A 23,601-nucleotide genomic window follows, 5' to 3' on the forward strand; every position below is an offset into this window, starting at 1 on the left:
TCCATATCCATGAGGGAACTGCTGAGCTTTAAGATAGTGAAGCAAGTTGTAACCCTTCTAAAAGCAAGGTTTTATTTTGGTTGTTGTACATGACGTTGTTGCTTGTTTTTCGGAGGATGAGCAAGTGGAGGTGTCACGAAGATGCAGCTGATAAGTGTGACCTGAGGACAGAGCCAGAAACAGGTGACTTGTGGTGCTCATGGTGAATACACAATATTGGTTATGCTGCCTGTTCAGTAAGACCAGCAGGATGATGCTTGCTTTCACAGCAAGGCAATCCAGTGAAAACTGATGCTGCAGAGATACCCCTGAGGTAACAGAACTCAGTGTGCATTCAGGTGAGCAAGGCAGAACTCTTTAAAGGACTTGGGGCATAACTGGAATAGACTTCCTGCTGGAGGAGTAAAGCTGCTTTCAGACAAATAGGTTTTAATGAGAACCACTCAACCGGCAGCACACTCTTTGCACCACGTCACTGGAGAGGGGTTTGAGTCTGAATCCTTACGCAGAAACGAGAGAGAAATTTTATAGTTATCATCATCATGAGGATCTAAAATGTTGATCAGGCAACTGCAGGAACATTGCCCAAATACAGCTGTTAGCACTTCCTGTTATGCATCCAGGAGTCTTCAGGTTTGTCCTTTGTTGGCAGAAATTATTCTTCTCCTTCTCTTCCTGAACTGTTTGAGGTTTGTGGTATCAGTGTTCAATAGGCAGTCACAGCACTGATCCCTCTGCAGCCAGGAGAACAGTCCTGCTGGTTTTGTTCAACCTGTCCCAGTTTTAACTCAGGTCCTTCCATGAATGCCAGTTTCATCTGAAAAGGAGGTACATGTTTGAGAAGCAACCACTTCTGAGTATGGGCCACTGAGATCATCGCAGTGAGTATGTCCACCATTGGAACTGCTTTGTTCTATCTGGTTCCCTACAATCACTTGTCTGTAATGTATGGAGAGAAGAAAGAAGAAAGTACTGTTATCAAGGACATCTGCTTGGAAGACAGGTAGCAGCAGTTTCATAAGCAAGTACAATATCAGTCTGTAACAATATAGAAGATGGTTCAAAAATATTGAATCCAACATGACAAATGCTTTTGGACTTCAGCTCTCTTATCCACCATGGGAATCATGTTCTTACCTGGAAACAGAGTATGACCAAAAGCATGCACTTTGGTTGGTACGTGGTGACTCCCCTTTGCCCCTCAACATGGGACCTTGAGCTTGGATCTTTAGATGGATTTTTACAGAGGAAACTGGAAAGTTTGCTATGACTTTTTCTGTACAAGGGTGAAGGGAACTGCCAGGGCCTGGGAGAGAGAAGAGGGACAAGAGCTTTGTGTGACTGTGAATGGGTGTCACTGGGGCAAGAAAAAGAGGGATGTGTGATATCTGGGAGAGAATCCCTGACTCTGGGGTTAGGAAAAGGCAAGATACATCTCCAAGGGCTGATGCGGGTCAGAGCAAGAAAATGGGACAGACCTAAGACTAGGGTAGCAGGAAATTGCCAGTGTACATATAGTGGCAATGTAAAGCTTTATAGTTCTGCCAGAAGGCAGGGGAGGAAGCAATGAGAGGAGAACAGCAGAGCACACACTGCCTCCTCCTCCTCCCTGGGACTTCTTCCCAGCAGCTTCCCAAACCTCACCCTAAAAACATAAGGAGCAGATGCCTCCTGGACTAGAAGCAGTAAGATCCATTCAGCATAGCTGAACACAGGATCCCAATTACCACTGTATCCTTAGGGCTTCAAAGGTGGGGAGGAAAATTACATTGGGAAGAAAAACACAACCCAAAACTGAGAATGGAAATGGAAAACTTGCCTGGAGCCATGGCTTCAGAAACAAGAAAGAAGACATCTTTGACTGAAAGCCAATGGTTCAGTGGTTAGACAAACATAACAACCAAAATCTAAAACCAAAATATGATAAAGTAAATGGGATAAAAAAGAAAATAATTATTTTTTATACTTTGGAGAAATATAAACTTTATAGCCTCAAATTTGTATTGATTAATTTCTAATGAAAGCTTAAAATATCTGTGCCTGACAAGAATAACACAACAGGGATTTTGCTTACTGGTATATGAAAACACCAAAACAAACCCCAAAAGTCTCAGCAAAAGGCCAACTGCAGGCAGGCAGATTTGGGTTTTCTTTGCTATGATGCAGGCATGTTTAAGAGCTCTCTCCTCTCTTTGTTTGACAGAAGCAAGACAAAAATACTCTTACCAAACACGATGTTGTCTTTCCAGTCCATTAAGTAGCTAAATGTATCAGCTAGCTATCCATACTTTAAAATCAGTTAGAGAACTTGCATCCTTGAGGCCTGGAGACTGTCTGAGGAGAACTCTGTGTGGCTCTAGTTAATTGTTAACCATCCCTGGAACAGCAGGGAAGTTTGAGGAGGCTGGAAGAGCCCTGGTGTCCCAGTACTTGCAGACTGAACCGGTCAAACCAGGTCACTAGAAGGCAGTGCAAATGACCTCAGCCCCAGGCAAAATCATGGAATTAAAGCTAAGATAAGATACAACTGAAAAAGTATTTCAAAGGACAGAAAGACTCGTTCCGGACGGTGTGGTGTTACAGAAAACCACACTGGTGAAATATGTTTGATGCCATTTTTTCAGAGGAACACAATTTGGAGGATATATGGAGGTATTTAAACTGCAGCAAGGCATTTGACTTAGTATTCCATACTGCCTTCTTTAAAAAGGACTATACACAAACCCCATTAAACAGGTGTTACGTGAATTTGGCTTCTCAAAGAGTAACTGTAGAATGATCTCTGACTGTAGCTGTTTCTAGCAAGGTTCCATAAGCACCCATCCCATCCTATTCAGCTTTTTTATCAGAGATCTGGAAGTAAACATAAAGTGACTCTGAGTTAAACATGCAGATAAAGATACAGTGATACAAGAAGGAGCAAACTGTCATATAGCACAGACTGGACAGTTAGCTACAATGGACCTATTCAAACAACATTAATATATTGAATTTAAAGCCTCAACCCTGGCAAAAATATTTTTCACTGAGAACTTCAGATTTTTCATGAACTAATCTCCTAAAACCAGTGAATTTTGGCACACAGAAAAACTTGAGCTATTCAGAAAAAAATGTAGAGTTGATATTTTGTATTTATGGATTTCTGGGGATGGATCTGATCTTTGAGAGCCTGGAGTAGGTGATGCTGCGATTCTAAATTTTCACAGTGATAGACAGTGTGGTAAATATCTGTCTCAAAATCACTGTCACTAAAAATCAGTGATCCATTTTGGCCTTCTTCACTAATTAACCACCATAATTTGTTTTCTTTTATGCAAGTACACATTTATCCCTAATTTTACTGAAGAAGTTTATCAGTTAAGGTAAGATGCAGTGCCAAGGCATTGAGATTAAACTAGGCACAGAAATGAGAAATCCTGAACAACTTAAATACAAGAACTTGTTCTATGCAGAGAGTTCTGTGTGAGTTGTATCCAGGCCCAGACATCTGGGAGCCTGTATTCCTTCCTGCAGCAGGCAGCACTCTCAAACGTCCAGTGCATGAGTTGGCTGTGGTTTGGTTTATGTCCCTTGAGAATGAGCTGACACAATCTCAGGACTGCCTGGACTGGGCATTCTGCACCCTTTGAGAGGAGATATTGGATGTTGGATTTGATAATACGGTTGCTCACAGGACACTATTTGAATGCACAGTGGAAGAGTTCTTTCACTCAGTTGACACTCAGTTGTCCCTTGTCACTGTCTGACTGGCCGCTATTAGGTGGAAGCTTCGTTGTGTCACTTCAAATTGTGTAACAGTTTTAAAGCAAAAAGCCCCATCTTTTCATTTCCCCTGAAGAACAAGGAAGAACTTCAGAAAGCAACAGAGAGTACCTTAATGCTAACACAGACAGCCTGCTTTCCAGAACCTGAGCAGTGCAGCCCACTGCACAGTTCGTCTGGATGGATGTTTGCACCAGGCTTGGAGAATGTCTGAGCCGCAGAGGGTAAGTTCTGTCCTCACATCCATCTCAACTGCAGTGTCAGGGCATGGGATTTCTGGAAGGACACTGGCTACTGGTAAGCAGCCTCTGTTCCTGGCTCTGAGTTCACGCAGCGCCTCGTGCTATACAAAACCCTGCTCGTAGTTTTTCACTTGGAGATCAGTTAATCTCTGAACAAGCTCAGCAGCACCACACCAAGCGTGATACCAACCCCAACCTCTCTCCACTGGCATACCTGCCAGAAGACATGAAGTATCCTTCTTTAGATGATGGGAGTGATGATAACACTTTCCTGTGAAGACACTGTAATTTGAGCTCTGGTGACCAAAGTCTCATAACAGACTTTAACAGTTGGTAGCTAAAGTTTTAACAGCCTCTGCCCCTGTGGGTCTGAAGCTGCTCACATCAAAGGGAGCTGATTCTAGCAAGAGAAAAAGAGAAAGCTCTCTCATGATGGAGGTCTGAAAGATAGTTGTATCCCTTGAAACCAGAGCTTGGGAATAGCAAGATTTATTATCTGATGTTTGAGATTAAATTCAGAAACTACTGAGGAGAAACTGGGCTAGATCCCCAGGAACACCAAATGTGGGGAGCCAGCTGAAAAGCGTGGCAGCCTTAGCTTCTTCTGACACAAGGAATGATGCTGCAGTCTATGTGGGGAAGTCATACAGACCTTAAATACTGGCTTTGTGAGAGACATGACATTTAAGTACAACTGAGAAACTGGGTTCTTTCTGAGCTCTTACCCAATCTTGGTTACAAAGATACCTGGGTGCGAGAATATGTGATTACCACTACTGAGAGCCAATAGGTAGTGGTCACAGTTGAGTGTATCTTAAGTGAACTTATAGACAGACAACTTACCTTGATTCCAGGGAACAGTCTACTATGATAGGAAAGAGAAGGCCAAATAAACTAAAGAGCAGGAGAAGCTGCTTTACAGAAGTAGAAAACAGGATCGTGGTATGCTTAGCCAGAGAAGTACCTCTCATGAGGATCTTCTTACTATAATATGAAAAAAGGTTTCCTTTCCCCAAAGACAAGGTAGCATGCCTGAGCAGAACTATGACATATCTTACGGTCATCCAGATAAATACGGTACCTAGAGTGTGAGATTCAATGCCTTTGTGTGCAGGAATAGATACTTTTTTGATTGTAATATGTGGTGGTTACATTGAATTCACTAATGAATATCACAGTCTTGAAGGTAAGCTAAAGAAAGAAAAGCCAACCACAACCTCTGAAAACTACCTGCCCTCATGTGAGGTCTAGGATATTGCTATAGATGTTTTTCTGTCCTAGGGACCAAAACTCCTGAGCTGTCAAATGTCCAAAATAGTTCCCCAGTTCCAGGAATGAAGCAACTGTTGCAATTGACCTGGACAGGGAAAAAAAATGGAAAGAGCACATGGACATTGTACATTCTGTCCACCACATCAGTGGTTATCTGTCTGCTCATGAAGGAAATGCTCACCTGCAAACTGAGAAAGAAGCTGGCTGTAGAACAAGTGTTTTCAAGCCTTGCAAGTCTCACATCTCTGTTTGGCAAGCTGTATCTTCAGACGATGTTACCATATGCCCAAGAAATGCTGGGTAAAAGTTGGTGGTAGCCAAAGGAAAAAAATATATAAACACTGAATGGTGTTACTCATTGCCAGAAATCTGTCTGAAGCCAGCAAGGCTCATGTCAGAGTCCCTTGACTGAGCCTCCCTGAGGCTACTATGGCAGCAAGAAACCTGGACAAGGGATGAGACACGCAGATCTTCCAACTCTCTGGGTACCCTGTTTTTTTCCCCTACATTACATGGTCTGGTAGGAAAGTAATAGCCAGAAGATTCTGGATGTGCACAGTGGCCTCAGTCACAGCTGTCAGGAATGCACACCTGCCAGTGAAATGCATGGGAAACCAGTGTCCCCTCTTGAGAGGTCCAGGAAGGAACTTTCCCTGCCCCCTTCCACTGCATGAAGTTCCAGCCTTGGTTGGCAACTGTCTCCAGCCACTAACCCTTATTTTTCTGTATCATTTTGGATGATAGGAAACGTAGTTGAAACAAATGTTAATACTGGCCCTGACTATAGCAGTGTGGTATCAACTGCCTTGGCGTGCAATTGAAACAATTGGTCCCATGCTCCAAACCTTTTTTCTTCATTTATTTCTGTAGGGATAGTGCAGTGTGACAAAAGGGACTGGGACATGGATTCTTTGCTACATACAGCTCTCAATCCTCCCCCCTCGCCTGAACTCACTCATCTGACTTGGCACCAAATTGCTTTCTATTGCAGAGAAGAATGTGGTGCAATTGGATCATGGATTCAGGTCTGGAATTTTTCAGTGTCTAAGGATTATGCTATGGCATAAGCAGATCTAGTGTTAATATGCGTTTCAGAAGATTCTTTGGCACTGACTTCGGTGTGAAGATGTGGGCAAAAATCAGCAGGCTACACTGTGGTACCTGGCATGCCCTGGCCAAAATAGTAAGACTTTGGCATACAGAGTGGTGGAAGAAATACAACTACTGCTCATTATACTAGGCCAAACCATAACCTTCAGGGACTTACAGAGATCCAGCTGACAATAAAGACAGCTAACAGGCGGCAGTGGGGGTTTGCTCAACACCAAACTGAAGCAAGAAGGTATGCTCTTATGAACTGCCAGACTTGAAAGCACGCTTGTTTCACCAGGCAGTTGAGCAAGCTGGAACCGTACATCCCTGGGCTTGACAGGGAGATGGATGAACACAGGCACAGTGAAGGTAAAAGTTCTCCAGCCTTGACCAGTGACGTGAATGTGCATTTGTTGGGTGAACATATCACAATTATCATGGGAAAAGAGACAGGAGATTTCAGTGCAGAAATTAGGTGATTGTCACACCAAGGGTAATGGACGGATTGCATAACAAAGATGACGACAGGGGAGGATGGTGGAAGTTAATGGGAAGAACCTCTTTCAGGCACCCCACTTCATTTCACTGCAGGAATCAGAAGAAGTGGAATTGGAGTGGGGGTTAAAAACCACATGGAACTCAATCAAGGGCAAGTTTGGGCATGTTTGAATATTCTTCTCAGTCCCAAAATTGTCTTCTTGCAGCATGCCTCAAGATTATAAAAAATGATAAAATGGGATTACTTCAAAGCCTCAGCAAATTCCATCCAACACAGCTTTCCATTAATGATTCCTGACCTCTCCACAAAATATCCCTCAACTTGCCTTGCTTGTAACAGCTCTTTCAGTGGGCAAAACTGAACATACATACTAGGGATAAATATGGATATTTTAAATCCAAGTATTTCACTCAGTAACATGATGTAGAAGTGAAATTAAAACCAAACCAAAACAAAAAAAACCCCAAACCTAACAACTTCTGTTTAAGTCTTCCAAGCACTCTGAGATTTCCATGTACAGAGACTTCTGCCTTTTTTTTTTTTAGGAACAGTAAATTAATGGGAACATGCTTCTGTTACTCTGTAATTTTATGTCCATTTCCATGTATTTCTTGTATTGTTAGCTTGCCTCCTGCTTCATGGTTTATTTGGGCAAGTTGCCTTTTTGTTGTTGTTATTACCTTTTGTGAGCATGCCAGAGGCCTCAGGGTGCCAATAAATTAGAATATTAGTGCTCCTTTTTACTGCCATATTACACCCATTTTCCTCTGCTTGCTGGTGACCTAATCTTGAACCTCTGCCTAATCTGCTGAGCTGAATTTTCTGCTCAGCATCCTTGTTTGCAGTAAGCGTACTTGCCAGAAAAACCAGCAGCAAACAAAGTAAACCAAATGTAGAAAGCTGCAAACAGAAACCTGTCCTTAGGCAAAGTTCAAAATCACAGGCAGTGCTAGAACTACATTCCCATTCAACAGGTGGGTGCTGCACATCGGTGGGCACTGCACATTGGTGGGCGCTGCATCTCCACAGGGCACATGTGCTTCAGCTACCTTCATAGGACAGGGTCTACAATCTTTTAGGAGACTAGGGATGTGCCTGGCAACAGTGAGGTATTTATGCAGCCTCTGTTTTCACTAATGGAGGTTTCAGATGGAAACATCTGGCCAGAGCAAATTGGCTATTCCATCGATAAGAACTGAAAATGAGCTAGCAATAGAAGCTCACAGCCCAGAAAGCCAACCGTATGCTGGGCTTCATCAAAAGGAGTGTGGCCAGCAGGTTGAAGGAGGTGATTCTGCCCCTCTACTCTGCTCTTGTGAGATCCCACCTGGAGTACTGTATACAGTTCTGGTGTCCCCAACATAAGAGGGACATGGACCTGCTCAAATGAGTCCAGAGGAGGACCATGAAGATGCTCTGAGGGCTGGAACACCTCTACTGTGAAGACAGGGTGAGAGAGCTGTTCAGCCTGGAGAAGAGAAAGCTCCACAGAGACCTTTATAGCAGCCCTCCAGTACATAAAGGGGGCCTATAGGGAGGCTGGAGAGGGACTTTTTAGAAGGGCATGTAGTGACAGGACAAAGGGTAACAGTTTCATACTGAAAGAGGGTAGATTTAGGTTAGACATTAGGAAGAAATTTGTCACTGTGGGGGTGGTGAGACAATGGAACAGGCTGCCCAGACAACCTGTGGCTGCCCCATCCCTAGCAGTAATAGAAGGCCAGGCTGGATGGGACTTCGAGCAATCTGGTTTAGTGGAAGATATTCCTGTGCATTAGCAGGGGGTTGGAACTAGATGATCTTTAATGTTCATTCCAACTCAAACTATTCTATGATTCTACCTGCCACTGGAGGATATTTCCCTGTTTCATCAAGCCCAGCTATTAGAACCGTCTGGATGATGCAAACATGGGGCTCTGGGATCTCTACAGAGCTAGATATGCTGCACAGATGCTGAGCCTGAAGATGCTTTTCTGGGCTACTCGCTATCCCAGATCCAGTTCTGTCTCCCTAATGCTGAACAGCACTCTACGGAAATTCAAACAAATGTACTCAGGTGAGAGTGACAAAATCAAACCTGTAAACTTTAATCACTAATGAACTGGACTGAGGGTAATTCCAGAAGATTCTCTCCCAACAGAAACCCCAGTGTGACCTTGTTTTCTCACTCCTAAGCTGACTGGTACTGTGAATGCTACACATCCATGGCTGGCAGGTGTTTCGAGTCATTTCACAACCACACTTCCAAAGGGTTAATACTCTCTCTGCATTTGTAGTTTTACCATGAGTTTACTTTGCTGAAGGACAGAAGTTCAGATATGGGACATCTTTGGGAAGGAAGGTATTGTCATACTCCTGCCAGGATTTGCAAAACAAAACACCAAAAGGAAAATGCAGATCTTCAGATCTTCAGCCAACTATAAATCAGTAATCCTACTGAGTTATTTTATCCTACGAGAACTAGAAAGTGTTTAAGGACTGAGTCATACACTTATTTTATGCAAGAAAGAAGCGTGCCTAACCTTCTGCATAACAGGCCAGAGAATGATAGACCATACAGTACATCCTTACGGTAATTTTTGGATGAATGCAAATACATGTTCTCCAGCTGTTCAGTCATCAAGTAAAAAGAAGAATTAATCACAATCCATTTAATATTCTAAATTGTTCAAGTGAGTCACTACCCTCACATAAAATATGTAGTACATCAGAGTTTGTGCAGAGTCACCTTCCAGCCGTGACAGTTATCAAGGGGCTCTTGAATTGGACACGTGTTCTGAAAATGAAGACAGTTCACAAGGAGCATCTTGAAGCCGCTGCTCCTTGAGAAACTGCTCGAGTTCATTTCTCTCAGTGTAGGATGTGTTTCTGGAACTCAAATGAGGTGTTTTTTTTTGTTCTTCCCAGCTTCTTTAAAACCCCTTTTAAAGAGTGCATTCCAACATAAGCACAACATTCCTGGAACAATTTAAGTAACAGTGTGAATACTACTATCTTCTTGATCACAGTAATAAATATTCCCTTCATTTGCTCAGGGCTTAGAGAATTGCTTTGGGAGCTTGTGTTCATCTGCTTTACCAGTAGCAGCAGGTGTACCCCTCCATGGCAGGGAAGTTGGAACTAGATGATCTTTAAGGTCCCTTCCAACCCAAACTGTTCTGTCATTCTACAATTCTTTCTCAGGAGCGGTTTACAGGAGCTATTTTCCCATTCTGTGTGTAAAACAGGCACTTACTTACACAGTATGTGATCATCATAGCTGGCGTAAGTAAAATGCATGTCATTTGCCACTGTACCAAACAGTCCAGACTGCTCTGCCTATCCTCATGGTTTACTATTCCCCCATGTTTCTGTCACCTGCAAACCTCATCAGTTGTGTATTTATTTTTACCCAAGTGACTAATAAGGAAAAGTGAATAGCTGTGGATTGCAAGACACTTAAATAATAACATGAAAAGTGTCATCTCTAGGTGCAATTATAAATGTGGTATGCAATTGCTGGATCACTTGAAACACTGAATGAATGTTTCATGCAGCTTATTTTAGCACACTGATCTATACTTACTTTATCTGCGGTTGTACTTACTTTAGTGGAGTTGATCCAGAGCGGGACATACACAGTAAAATAAGGAAAAGGAACGTCACAAATGCAGCAAGCCCAACCCAAAAGGCTATGACAATAGAATCTGTGGACACAACACAGTAATTCTGTCACTGGTACCACAGAAAATATAAAACACAGCAGTATCATTTATGACCTCTAAGAAAGGTGTGTCATTTAATTAATTAAATTTCATGAAACCTTTTAGAGAGAGGAATCTGAGTGCCAAGTTGTTAGAAGTCTTGAGTCTCGTAACAGTTTAGCAGAGCTGGGGGAGAGGTTGGTAAGTGTGATGGTGACTAGACTAGTGAACGTATTTAAATTGTAATACTGAGCACCTGGCATGGTTTTCACAGTTTCATCTCTTTGCAAGTAATATGTACAGTTCCTTTTACAAAATCACAGTGCAGTAAGCAGTGTGGTAATCAAGACTGAGCCGTCACTGCTCAGTGCATAGCCAAATCCTGCTTTTAGATGAAAAAGTACAACAACCCATGATCTTTAAGATGACGCTTTTAGGAAGAGAATTCTAACCCTGAAAACCAAGAGAAATACCAAGGAAAGCTTGTTGAAAAGTGCCCATGACCCTCACGGCACATCAGTCCAGTAGAAGAGAATAAACCTTCCCCCATTCAGCTGCAATATTTCTGTAATGATCATAAAATAGTTTAAAATGCAGTCCTCTTTATCAGGACTAAGTGGTTTCTTTAAGGAACAAGTAAGTGGATTCCTAGGATCAAAGTATAGGTTCACCATACTTTAACCATAGTTTAACCCAGCCTAAGACCCTGCCACTGCCATTATCCCTAATTCAGATGAAGAGTTTTGTTATTTTTATTAATAAAAGCAAAACCAGATTATCTGATCACTGATCTGGGTGACCAATGCTAATGGGAGTATGAAATGGCTGAGGGAGAAAAGGGAGTTACTCTTTCATGAATGAAGACTAGGGTGCTGTAGAAATTACTGCCTCAGTTACAGACTTGCTGTTGGATGGGATGAATTCATTCCTGCCCCAGTAGCACATTTGGTCACTGTTTCAACAATTCTCCTTCCTGGGATCAGTGTGGTGGTGGCGACTGTCCAAGTTAAAGCCTTGAAAAGGCTGGGTGTTCTGCAGGGCACAAGTCAAGAAATGCCCTGAATTCATAACCAGCTACTCACTTAGACTGGTCATTGACTCCAGAGACAAATATTGACCAAGATAAAATAAATCTTCTATCTGAAAGGACAGAAAACACTGTGTTCTTTGAATCAGGTCCAATATGTTTGATTAGGTGTTTCTTTGTGAAGAAGTTCAGAACGTGTTGTCATCAGAGCCACAAATAGATTAGGAAGAATTAACCCAGCTCCGTTTAAACCTAAAACTAGAGCTGACCCAGCTGGAAGCTCATTATAAAGTGAGTTTTGGCTGGGCTACTGAGAAATGAGAATGTGGAGGGTTAGCATATTTTATTCTTCCTCTGTTAAAATAAATTTTAGTGAGCTTTAATTCAGAGAATGGTAAATTAGGAGGTGAGAGAGCAAAGGTGTCCCTGCCTGTGGAAGGGGTTTGGAACTAGATGATTTTTAAGGTTTCTTCCAACCAAAACCATTCTGTGATTCAATTGATTATATATATTCTGACCTGCTCTTCCCAAACATATTACGGGAAAAAGTGATGAGATGCTACTGGCCCACCCCAACTGCTCAAGGGAAAATTAGGGGACAAGATCATGGTCCATGGCTATTTTGAAAAGCTCAAGGTTTTAAACCATTCAAAGTCATCAGAACAGAAAAGAATACTTTGAATTTTCAGAATTCCCTATCAATCACAGCTATTTTGGTTGCATATTTTAAAAGCAGCGTTAATACGATTCATGGAATTCACTAAAGCTAAACAAATTTGTTCCGGGTCTCAGGGGGAGTTTGAACTCTTGAGGGATAAACAGAAACTTCCTGTTTTCAAAGTCGTGTAATTTGATTTTTTTAAACTGGATTAAACTATTTTAACTATCTATAAAAAGCTTTTCTATACCTAAATTTTACAGTCATCTTTGTGTGTGTGTGTGTGCATATGTTTTTTAATAGCCTATTAGTTCATGGGCCAATTAAGCATTTTATTATTTTTATACAAAATGGAGAGAGCTGCATAACACTATGAATAGAAAGCAAGACCACGACTTTATGGTTGGATTTAGATTCATTTTCATGAGACACACACAGTCTCACAATGCTTCAGGAGCAGGCCATTTTGGAGGAAAGAAAGTGCAGAGCTTCAGGTCTCTGTTTTTACATTAAATGAAAGAACCAAAACAGGCAAAATTGAATTAGGGAGCTATGCTCCCATCCCAGGGGTCATGACAACAGTACAATTCATTTGGGCTGATTCAGCAATGCACCTAAATGCACACTCAGGTCCCACTGCAGTCAGTCAGCAGAGGCCCTCTGGAACATCAATACAGCGGTTATTGTGATCCCAGAGGTATCCTACATTTTGACAAACTTGGAATGTTTTTGTCTATCTGAGGGAAAATTATCACATTTTATTTGCAGCGCAAAGCACAACGACTTGCTGAACTTATTTCTTCTACACACTTCCAAACACATGAAGATATTAATCCTAACAGTGGCTTTTGAAGGTATAAAAATGTAAATACTACTACAAAGACAGGAAAACCTACAAAGTATAGTCATTGCTTGGTTAGTGCTTTTACTCAAAACAAGGAAAGAACTATCCGACTATGGAATTGTTTCCCTTGGTGTTTTCTTTATAACTTGTAACTCACTGTTCTCCCACTGGTGTTTGGAGAAGGAAAAATAAAAGCACTAAGATGACGTTGTCTCCATTCCTCTTAAACTGCTGACATGAAAAATATTTATAGAAAGAAAAAGAAATAAAAAGTTTCACTTCCCTGGCTATCAGGAAAAAAAAACAACCCAACATTTTTAGTTTAGTTTAGTAAGTGGTATAGGCAATGTGGGCTCTTTAAAAGACACAAATAATGGAGCAGCACTCCATTTTGACAAGCTGCCTAGAAATAAACAGATTCCACAGGGAACTAAAATTGCCTTAACATTAACCTGCTGAGGAGAAAAGAGGTACATGCCAAACCCTGCACTTGCATCTTGCTCTTCCTGCTTTGCCCAGAAGCTGAGCACAGAAACCTGTTTTCCCTGCAGTTTTGTGTTCCAAAAACTGAGTGGTTTTCTTTGGTGTCCAACAGAGCATGATCTCACCCTGCAGCCTTTTTGTCAGTATAGGTCTTCACTCACAATGTTCTTCCTCTATTATCTAGTCACCAGCTGTAGGAATTTGCAGATATTTTCTATCTTTGAGGTCTCCACTCCTTTCTAACTAGACCAAGTTTGAGTTAGTTTAGGAGCAGATGAGACACATAAACACGAAGTATGATTGCATAAATCATCTCCTTAGGATACAAAAGGACTTGACAGGTGGCAGACTTCCTTATTTCTTTGGGGAAAGAGAACAAATTAAAAAAAAATCTATAAGAGATAGATTTACTCTGCTTTTTTAGTTGAAATAAGGCTTATGAGATCACTCATAAGCACTCACACAGTGTGTGGTAATTTCCTTCATGAAACTATCAAAAAGTTTAAATTTAATAGAGGGTGAGCATCTTCTCTCAGAAGCACAGCTTCTATGAGTTTCAAGAGAACAGGCAGAAGGGTAAAAAGACATATCCTATAAATTGCCATAGAGGGAAATGCTGTAACACAAACTCCACCTCTTATTATGTATCAGGCAACCCAAATGTTAGAAAGACATTATCAATGAGAAAAAGAGGAAAGATTCCTCTTTTTTGTTGGTTTGGTTTGTTTTTGCTAAGCCAGCCACATGCTGGGGACTTACAGCTAGCTTCACTCAGCAGTTTGGGGTTTCCCTGCTGGAATTCAGGGGTAATAATCTACCCTAACTTTAAAATTAAGCAAATTAGAGAAGCTGCTCATAACCTGCCTGATCCCAGCAGCACCAAACATTGCTTTATGGTATTGTGGAGCAAGATTTGGAAGGATGTGGATATTTACACCACCTTCTTTAAGGCATGGTGCTTTTAAGTTTGGAAGCAATAAACACTAGGCTTATCTGAGTGTACATAAAAGCTTTTCTAGAGGCAGAGCAGAGTAAGAGTTTCTGCTCCCTTTCCTTATTCTTGCTCTCAAAAGGCAAACAAAGGACACAAAGCTCTGAGCATTGTCCAGTTGAATCTTTACCGTTAGAAAGACAGTTACATGTACTGCCAATCAGAGAGACATGAAAATATTTTGAAACACTATCATGCTTTCTTTACAGACCAGACCACTATAATAACCTTGGGGAAAGCAATTTTAGTGTCCGAAACCATGTATGAACAGTCATACTTGTCTTCAGTAAACCAAATAGCAACCAGTAAAGCTTTGTCACTCAAATGAGGATACAACCACAGGAAGAGCCATGGCAGAAATTAAGGGAGAATGCTGCCTATAGCCTACGTGACTCAAACATGCCCACCTGCACTCCCCCGATCTTTGTCAATCCATCCGACTATAATCGGTTAAGTTAATCCCTCATGACTTAGGTTGTCACTTTATCAAAACATAACAAATGCAGTTACATTAGGAAAAAAAAGATTAGTTGCCACTTTAAACAACCATAAAGTAACCGCTATCTCGTTGTGCAAAAACAAGGGTGAAATAAATTAACTGTTGCAGGGTGAATTCAGTGAATGCTATTTCATACTATATATACTTTGAAAATTAACTTTTAAACCCAGCAGAATCAGCTTCCATGGCAATAAAGTATTTTGACATATATGCATATTACTTTATCTTACAGTTCAGTCTCACTAAATCACAGGAGGCAAGGTAATAGAATGTATTTTCAGCTTGTTATTCCTGACTAATGGAAATATATACTTCTTCTTTTACTAAGGTTTTGAACACTTATCAGTTGTGATGTAAGCTTCATGTCCCAAGATGAAAACTCAATAGTCTTCTGGAAAACTGCTCATTTTCTGACAGCAGCATACAGGTAACGAGCACCCGAACCTACAGGTTTGCAACTCATTCTGTTTCCACTTAGCAAACAGCCCCCCAGAAAATCTGTCCTTCTAAGTAAATCAGCAGTCCTATGGTTTAAAATACTGTAAGATAAAGCAAAGAGTTTCAGTATTAGTAATCACTATTAGAGCACAGTCAGTTTGGAAGGCAGGCACTCATCCACACAAACCACGCACATGTAACCCAGCATGGGCTCTATTGCAAGAAAAACAAAAAATAAAGTCAGTGAGACAAGCAATGCAACATTTTTCCTGTCTAGATTAGCACCTACTGCTCTGCAATACTTACATTTATTAACCTTCAACTTGCTTCCATCTACTGGAATTGGATCTATATAATCCCAGTAATATTCATATGACCAGAAATACTCAGAGGAGTTTGTTCTGTTGGCCATTTCAGTAGTGCATTTTAAACCAGCTCAGAACTCCAACCAAATACTTTTTTTCATTGTACTTCAGCGCCCTCAGAAAAGGATTGCACAACTGATGCCTATGTAAATCACTCTGGGGTCCCGCAGCTCAAGGATTGCCTTGGTACTAAAAAACATCTAGCAGCAATGAATATTGATGTCTGACAGACACAGCACAGCAGTAATCCTCGCTTCCTGGCAGGCACTCACATTGTCCTCTGCATATTTTAACCCCAGATGGCTGTCAAGTCACGTAAGAATGGGGTGGACACGTGCCAGCTGGGTCACGTCCCCTCCCCTCTCAGGAGCTAGTGGCCACGCAGCGCTCTCTGGAGCTGGTGCACTCAGTCAGGCTGAAAGACGTTTCTGGATCTCTCCTGACAGAAAGAGGTAGGCAAGACCTAATGAAATGCTTCAAAAATGAATGACGTGTTGGAACAACCATGTACTGTGCTTTGCTACTTCTTCATTCCCTTCACCCCGCAGGCCATGAAGGGAAACGCAGGCTCCCGAACACCACTAAGGCAGACCAGTGGAAGGTGTTTTGGCCCACAGCAACTTTGTGCCTCAGCAGCACTGAAAACGGGCTTCACCCAGCCTCACAGAGCCGCTTGTGCTAAACGTAGAAGAACCCCTCAGCCTGCTGCTGGCTGCACCACTAAAGCCCCCTTGGCTGTGCTGCAGCTGCGGAGGCCAGGGCTGCTCAGGGGGCCATGTCTCTGGAGAAGAAAGCAGCCCTTCGGGGCCGCCTCCAGGGCCCGGTGCACGGCGAGCCAGCACTCCGAACCGGGAGCAAGGCATACAAACACCGCGCGGAAGGCGCCAAGCGGCTTAAAGGCAGCCTGCAAAGCTCCCCATGCTCCCAGCCGCTGCCGCGCCGCAAACCGCCCGCTGTGCGCCCAGCCAAGGCCCATGGGAGCACACCCACGGCCCAGCCCCAGCTCCCTTCCCACCATAGCCCGCCGGGGCGTGCCCATGAGGTGCGTAGCCACAAGCGGCCTGACCACCGGGTTATTTCCGACCCGGGCGCCATCGCGGGAAAGCGTCACTGCCGCTTCCGGCGCGGGCTGTTCGAAGGCTATGGCCGGTAGGCGCCGCTCGCTCAGGGGTGTTGTGGCGGATCTGGACTCTTCCCTGTCGCAGGTGGAGATGGGAGACGTGTGGGTACCCGCCCGTTACTATTATCCTTATCCTCCGCCCTCTCCTTCTCCTACGCCGTCGCCACCAGAACAGCAGTCGCGAAGCGAGGACGAGAATGAAGCGCTTACGAAGCCCATGGTGTTCCTGTGCGCCGGGTGCAGGCGGCCGGTTGGGGACACGCTGAGCTGGGTGACTAACGATGAGGAGGAAGGCTGCATCCTGCTGCGCAGTGAGTGCCGCGCGCGCCCCGCTGCGCCTTGCCTTGTTCCCTCGCCCGTGGTCACCTCTACCCCCTCTCCCTCCGCGCAGGTGCGGCCAAGAGCGTCTCGGTGGACGTGGAGCGGCAACTCTCTAAGCGGCCCGGAGAGTGCGGATGGTGAGGCCTGGGCTGCTGCCCTGGGGGTGTGTGTGGGGGATTCTCCTCCTGGTCTCGTCTTTCCCTCTCCTGAGGGAGCTCGGAGGTCCTGGGGAGGCGGTGAGGAGCAGCCCGCACGGGTGCCCGTGAAGGCAGGGCCGGGAGCTAGGCCTGGACCACTAGTTTGTGGTGGTAAAAAGCATGATAAAAATTTATGTGTTTTTTTTTCTTAATAAGTGTGGGGAAAGTTGCTCCTGTTTAATTTCTCGTGATTAAATGTTATGTATCTTTCTTACAGCATGATAGAAGTGTTATTCTGCTCTGGCTGCTCAATGGTACTTGGCCGCATTTACAGATGCACCCCAAAACACCTTGACTACAAGAGGGATTTGTTCTGTTTCAGTGTTGACTCTCTCGAGAGGTAAAGGCAGAATTTTTATTAATAAGTGTGATAGCTAAACTTTGCCCACCAGGCATCATGGCGGGGGATGCTCCTGTTAATATTAGTGGCATGTCTAGAGGTAACTGTTTCTGCTGTTTTGTTCCAGAGTGATTTCCTATATTGCTGCTGTTAGCATTGTAGTACTGAAGTGTTAGAAACATCATCTGTGTAATGTTAGATGAGTCCTTGAAAAAAAACAAAATGCCAGGGCTGCTTTACATATAAAGAAAGAGCATACAACCCAGGAAAATAACACTAGGTATACAACATAGTAGGGTTCCTTCTTATTTATTCAGAGACTACATATGAGCTCTGCTTCAGACAGAATAAAGTAAGCCTGTAGTCACAGGTAGTACCAAATGTGTCTGTAAATTATTACAAACAGATTATCAGTAGAGTGCATTGGCAGAGGGGCATAAGCTCTGCTTAGCTTAGTGTGAGGTCTGACCTGTAGTGGTCAACTCTGCTTTTTTGTTGCTGAGGTAGGCAAAAGGAAATCTTCAAGCCAAGTATGTACTTAAAGGCTCTCATTTGACTGTCTTGCAGTCAAAAACTGTCTAGAAAATGATCATGTGGTATTGTATTGATTTTAATTGTCTTATATCACTTGAAAGTGGTCTGAAAATATTCTTCAATACTTATATCCTGACCTAACTCTCCACACCAAAGTGCACTTATCTGTTGCTCTAGCAAACAGCGATAGGTTACATTTATTTCTGTCTGGGTTAGTTTTAATATTTCTGTTTTTTGTTAAGTTCTAATTTTTACTGCTGTATCTATGTGGATGTTCACCTTCCTACATGGGGCAGTTGGGGCTTTTTAATCTCTTCCCACAGCTATGGTGCTTTGCTTTTTCCATGGCAATAAAATTCTCTGAAACACTAACATGGCTGCAAAATGTCATTTTCTTGGGCAATAATGGTGATAGCTATTTCTCCTATCTAGTGCTACACTATTCTTAATGTATGGGGTTTTTCACCCTATTCTGTAGCACCAGAATCATGACTGTCTCTTGAAGTTTCAGCTTCCATAAAATAATGGTATCTTGATATTTCTATGCTTAAAACTGTCCTCATTCTGCTAGAGTTTGTTTATAAGATTAACAAATATTCATGTTTGTTTTGTTGTCACTGGAATCATGCTTATACTTTGGTGTATTAATCATGATCTCATAATCATTGAGAACAGTAGATGAGTATTACATTTGGCTTTCTGCCTTCAGAATGAAAAGTGCATGATCTAAACTAGTAGTGTATCAGTTATGTTCTAGGATCCTCAGAAAAGCAAGCTGTTACTGAAGATGAGCCTTTAACTCTTGAAAGTCGAGCTGTCATGGAAGAAACGCTACGGAGGGTATGATTTAACCTTAGATCATTCTTTGTTTAAAACACCACCATGAGATGATAATATCCTTAAATAATTTCTACAAACAGTTTATTTCATCCAGATCAATTCTTTGTGTTTTAACGTGAGCTGTAATACTTCATGCTATTAATATCTTGTGTTATGCAAGATTTTCAGTAACTTTTCCTTCAAGAGTAATTGGCATTTTCAAGCTAATTACCAAGCACTGTGTTTTATCAAGCACAGTGTCAGATTCCTATTCATGTCTGTCAGTAAAGTTTTTTTTCTACTTAGTTCTGATTCACTTCTTGGTATTCTCACTTTTAGTCATGTCTCTTGTGTCTTTCATATAAACTGACTTAATGCTTTTGCAGTTATTTTCTGTTAAAATATCATATAATAAAATTGACATTTTGCTATACTGAAAATCTCTGATTGCAGATAGGGAGAGTTGGGAGCAAATAGTGTAATGAACTTGGCTCTGAAAGCTGATGGTTGTAGCAAAATCTGAATATGAGGATCTGACACCAAGGTTAGAGGCAATTAACGATCTGAGAAAGTCTGGAGAGCTAATGTTACAGTTGAGTGAACTTCCAAGCTACAATATTAGATACTTTATAGTACCTATCTTGGAAGTATTAGATACTTCCAAACTAGCAGGAATAGTAACAGACAAGATCAATTATGCAAGATCAAATTTGAGCACTTACTGACACTACACTTGCTGTTTGTGTTGTCAAGTAATGTTTATAGCAGAGTATCTTTCCCTGTTTACAGGTAGACACTGTATTAAAGTTTCTGGAGACAAAAGTGGCTGCTGTTGAATCGAGTATGGCCTGTCTTCGCAAAGGAGTCTGAAAGAAATTATGTGCAAGGGGTTTAACTGCAGGAGAATGATGTATGTGAAATTTGTTCTTGTAATCCTCTGGAATGTGTGGGAGCACTGCAAGAGCTGTGCAGAGAACTAAAAGACATTGGCTTGTTCTGTAGTAGAACAATGATGACTATGAGTCTTTATCATAGACAAAGAGCTCCTCTACTCTCTGTTAAAAGAACACACCAGACAGAAATAATTTATTTTTGTTTAATCAAATTTCTGTAGACTTTTGGTTTATATGTAAATATGTGTTTAAATTTTTGTCTTGGAAAGCAAAGCAATTGTCTCTTGACTTCCTTGCTAGTCAGTATCTACTGAACTGGGTGTGCATCTCCTTCCTAAACCCATAAAACAAAAAAATCCCTGTGATGTCTGAAAGAATAACATATGTACTTTTTCTTGTCTCCACAGCCTTTGCTTGACCTGTGCTCAGAGACTGGAATGGTTCAGTGTGTGTTTTGGGTTGCTGTTACAGTTTTGTTCTGTAAGCTTGAGGCCAAAGTTTTTAAAGCCTTTTTCTACATTACATTAGATAAAATGTTTTTTTATACAGTATTGAAGGTCATACGATTTACAGCCTCAAGGGAAGGCAAACAAACAAGGCTGGCAGCACACCTTTAAGCAAAGCTTGGTGTATTTGTATACAACGAAAGCAAAATGCCAGTTAAAAGCACTTGTTGGTACTTAGTTTTGATGCAGGTATTTCTGTTATTTGTCATAAATCTTCTGCATATTTAATTATCAGTTTCTTATGTAGTCCGAGTGTTCCAGGTGTATTTTTTTCAATAAAACAAAAGTAGTTGTACTCTAAAGAAAGAGTAATGGGTTGTTTGGTTTTGGGTTTTGATTTTTATTTGGTTTGTGGTATGTGGATTTTTCTTTTTTGGTTACCTGAAATTCTTTATATTTTCTCCAAAAACCTAGAATGAACTTACCACTATTCTCTGCATGGATAGGCATTGTTTTTCTTACAAAAGCTGCACCCCCTTCAACCTTTCTCTATGTACTGCTTTGTTTTGAAGAAGTACTTGAATTTAGCTTGTAGTGATGGATCTTGTATTCTTTCATGCTCAGGTATGTAAAACATTTTGTTTCTTGCATACCTGCCAAAGGAATTGTTACAAGCACTAGTCCTTCCAATCAAATTACTCCTTTGTAATTTCTTGGTAGTTTCTTCTCTAACAAGTTTTTTGAATAATGTTAAGTGACCTAATAGACTCCTCTGTGTAATGCTAGACAAACCCTAGAAAAAAACCCAAAATGCCAGGGCTGCTTTTCATATAAGAAAGGGCATACAACCCAGGAAAATAACACCAAGGACACAGCGTGGGAGGGTTCTTCCTCATTTATTCAGAGGAGACTACATATGAGCTCTGCTTCAGACAGAATAAAGTAAGCCTGTAGTCGTAGGTAGTACTAAATGTGTTTGTCTGTAAACTATTACAGATAAACAGATTATCAGTAGAGTGCATTGGCAGAGGGGCATAAGCTCTGCTTAGCATAGGGTAAGGTCTGACCTGTAGTGGTCAACTCTGCTTTTTTGTTGCTGAGGTAGGCAAAAGGAAATCTTCAAGCCAAGTATGTACTTAAAGGTTCTTATTTGACTGTCATGCAGTCAAAAACTGTCTAGAAAATGGGCATTTGGTATTGTATTGATGAATACATATTTATCAAGCTGGAGGAAGTTTCTAAGTGGGTTTTTGTATTTGTCCAGTTATTTTAGGTCGTTTTGATCCTTGAAAGAAAGAACCAGGTTTGTTGGCCTCAAGCAGTACCCATAGCTTTCAACATGTTTTTCCATTAAACATGGAGGGCAGCTGACTGGTTCACAGTGAGTTCTCTAAATAGATTCACCATCTGAGTACGTTCTGTGGCTTGTTTAGGTAATTCCTAGCACCTGTCTCCATTGTATCACTACTATCTATAGTGAAAGTAAAGTGTCTGTAAGCAAGTATTCAAAACAATAAATGATTGCTTAAAGTAAGCATGTGAATTCCATACTATCCCTCTTTTCTATCTACTATGGGAAAAATAGTACTGAATAGCAGGGAAGTCAAGAGGTAAATACTTTGCTTTCCAAGACAAAAAAATGTAGACACATATTTACATATAAACCAAAAGAAGAATGAACCCAAAACTCCTAATACCACCAGTATGTTCTGAACTCACAGGGAGAAATGACTGCAGAGAATCTGGGTGGAAGAATCCTGTGGTGTACCATACACAGATAACACATTTTTAAGAGTGTGTTAAATGACCAGTTTTCTCTTTGGCCTGGAGTTATGGTCTATATCTCTTTATTAAATACCTGCATTTGGCATCAGTGTGTGTTTAGAACTATGTCTGTTATCATACTGTAGGTGGGAGCTTGAATGCATTAACACAATAGACTTTCTTAAAATAGCATTTTTATGCTCTCAAGGGTTGCCAGCTGCTGCTTTGTTAAGGTGTGCCATGAACAGCCTAAAATTAGAATAAATTTCATATGGATGCTGAAGTATTTATATGTACATGGGGAAATGTGTGTATTTGGTTATATATTTTGTTCCAAGAAGCTGAAATACATTTAGCTGTGAAGTTCTCTTAGAAACTAATGGGATGTAGGTGGAGATGTTCTTATGGCTGTATTACGAATGCTCATGAGAAAGGAAAATACCCCTTTCCTAAGGTTTCTAGAGCAGGAGATTAGGGTCCTCGTGTTCTCTACAGGCAAGGGAAGGGGCTTTTTACCTGACTAAAGGTGTTTGCCTCAGAGACCTGAGGTAGATGCATAAAGTAAAATGAACCATTTGGCGCAGGAACTGCTGTTGTCCACTGGTGCCCTGTAGTTCTTCCACACTTGGGCTTTGAGAATCCATTAGTTAGAAAACCACCTCCATCAAGGCCTTTTCCCTTTTCAGCTGGTAGGATCAAGAAAAGCTGAAGAGCCTGAATTGCAGAAAGTGTGCCAAAGCAGAAGGAACAGAAGGTGAAACTTGCACATAATATTCTGACAAGAAAGAATGATACTGTGGGAATAAGGATGAGGAAAACAGATGTGTGATTCTGAAAGGAGCAAGGCACCTGAACCTCTGGTTTAGTTCCAGAGATTTGAATGTTATATTCTTTTAGGCAAACTAATTAACAGATACAGCAACTGGAGTATAAACTGATGCAGCAGATTGTTTCTGGAATAAAATAACTTATTTTCACAATGTATTGGGCAGGGAAAACAGTGGAGGAGGCATTGTAGTGTGTATGCATGTCAAGTTCTCTATCAACAAGTCAGCAGATCCTTTGAAAACCCCTCTGAGGTCCTAAGGTCAGGAAAGGATTGCACAAAATATATTCCATAATTGAAGGGAGAAAATTAAATGAAAACCAGTCAATGAAAATTCTCAGTGGAATTAAAAATAGGAACAAAATAGCAAAAGGAGCCAAGTACTACTGTTTTTTTCACTCAGCTCTCAGAACTGATAATGTTACACTTAGAATAAACAATTGACTCATGGAGAAAAAAACTGCAATGTATTGTTAGTGTAATTCA

The 23,601-nt window shown here is 41.5% G+C and overlaps 2 protein-coding genes across 3 annotated transcripts; one reads left to right on the forward strand and one right to left on the reverse strand.

Moving 5' to 3' along the window:
- Positions 1-5,240: 5,240 nt before the first annotated feature.
- Positions 5,241-15,902, reverse strand: MRAP (melanocortin 2 receptor accessory protein). The gene is made up of 3 exons (XM_005151786.1): positions 15,797-15,902; positions 10,454-10,553; positions 5,241-5,361 (listed from the first exon to the last, which is right to left on the reverse strand). The coding sequence occupies exons 1-3, from the start codon at positions 15,900-15,902 to the stop codon at positions 5,241-5,243; spliced, it is 327 nt and encodes a 108-aa protein (XP_005151843.1).
- Positions 15,903-16,281: 379 nt separating this feature from the next.
- On the forward strand, positions 16,282-22,059 carry MIS18A (MIS18 kinetochore protein A). 2 transcript variants are annotated; one of them, XM_031051420.2, is made up of 7 exons: positions 16,282-16,307; positions 16,404-17,286; positions 17,367-17,433; positions 17,711-17,833; positions 19,114-19,207; positions 19,976-20,096; positions 20,487-22,059. In XM_031051420.2, exons 2-6 carry the CDS (start codon positions 16,407-16,409, stop codon positions 20,054-20,056), a joined length of 1,245 nt encoding a protein of 414 aa, XP_030907280.2. In that variant the 5' UTR covers positions 16,282-16,307; positions 16,404-16,406; the 3' UTR covers positions 20,057-20,096; positions 20,487-22,059. The 2 variants fall into 2 exon arrangements, with proteins under 2 accessions (XP_030907280.2, XP_005151842.3); XM_005151785.3 differs by having other exon boundaries at positions 19,976-22,059.
- Positions 22,060-23,601: the final 1,542 nt, after the last annotated feature.

The sequence above is a fragment of the Melopsittacus undulatus genome, chromosome 2, assembly GCF_012275295.1.
Source record: "Melopsittacus undulatus isolate bMelUnd1 chromosome 2, bMelUnd1.mat.Z, whole genome shotgun sequence".
Classification (NCBI taxonomy): domain Eukaryota; kingdom Metazoa; phylum Chordata; class Aves; order Psittaciformes; family Psittaculidae; genus Melopsittacus; species Melopsittacus undulatus.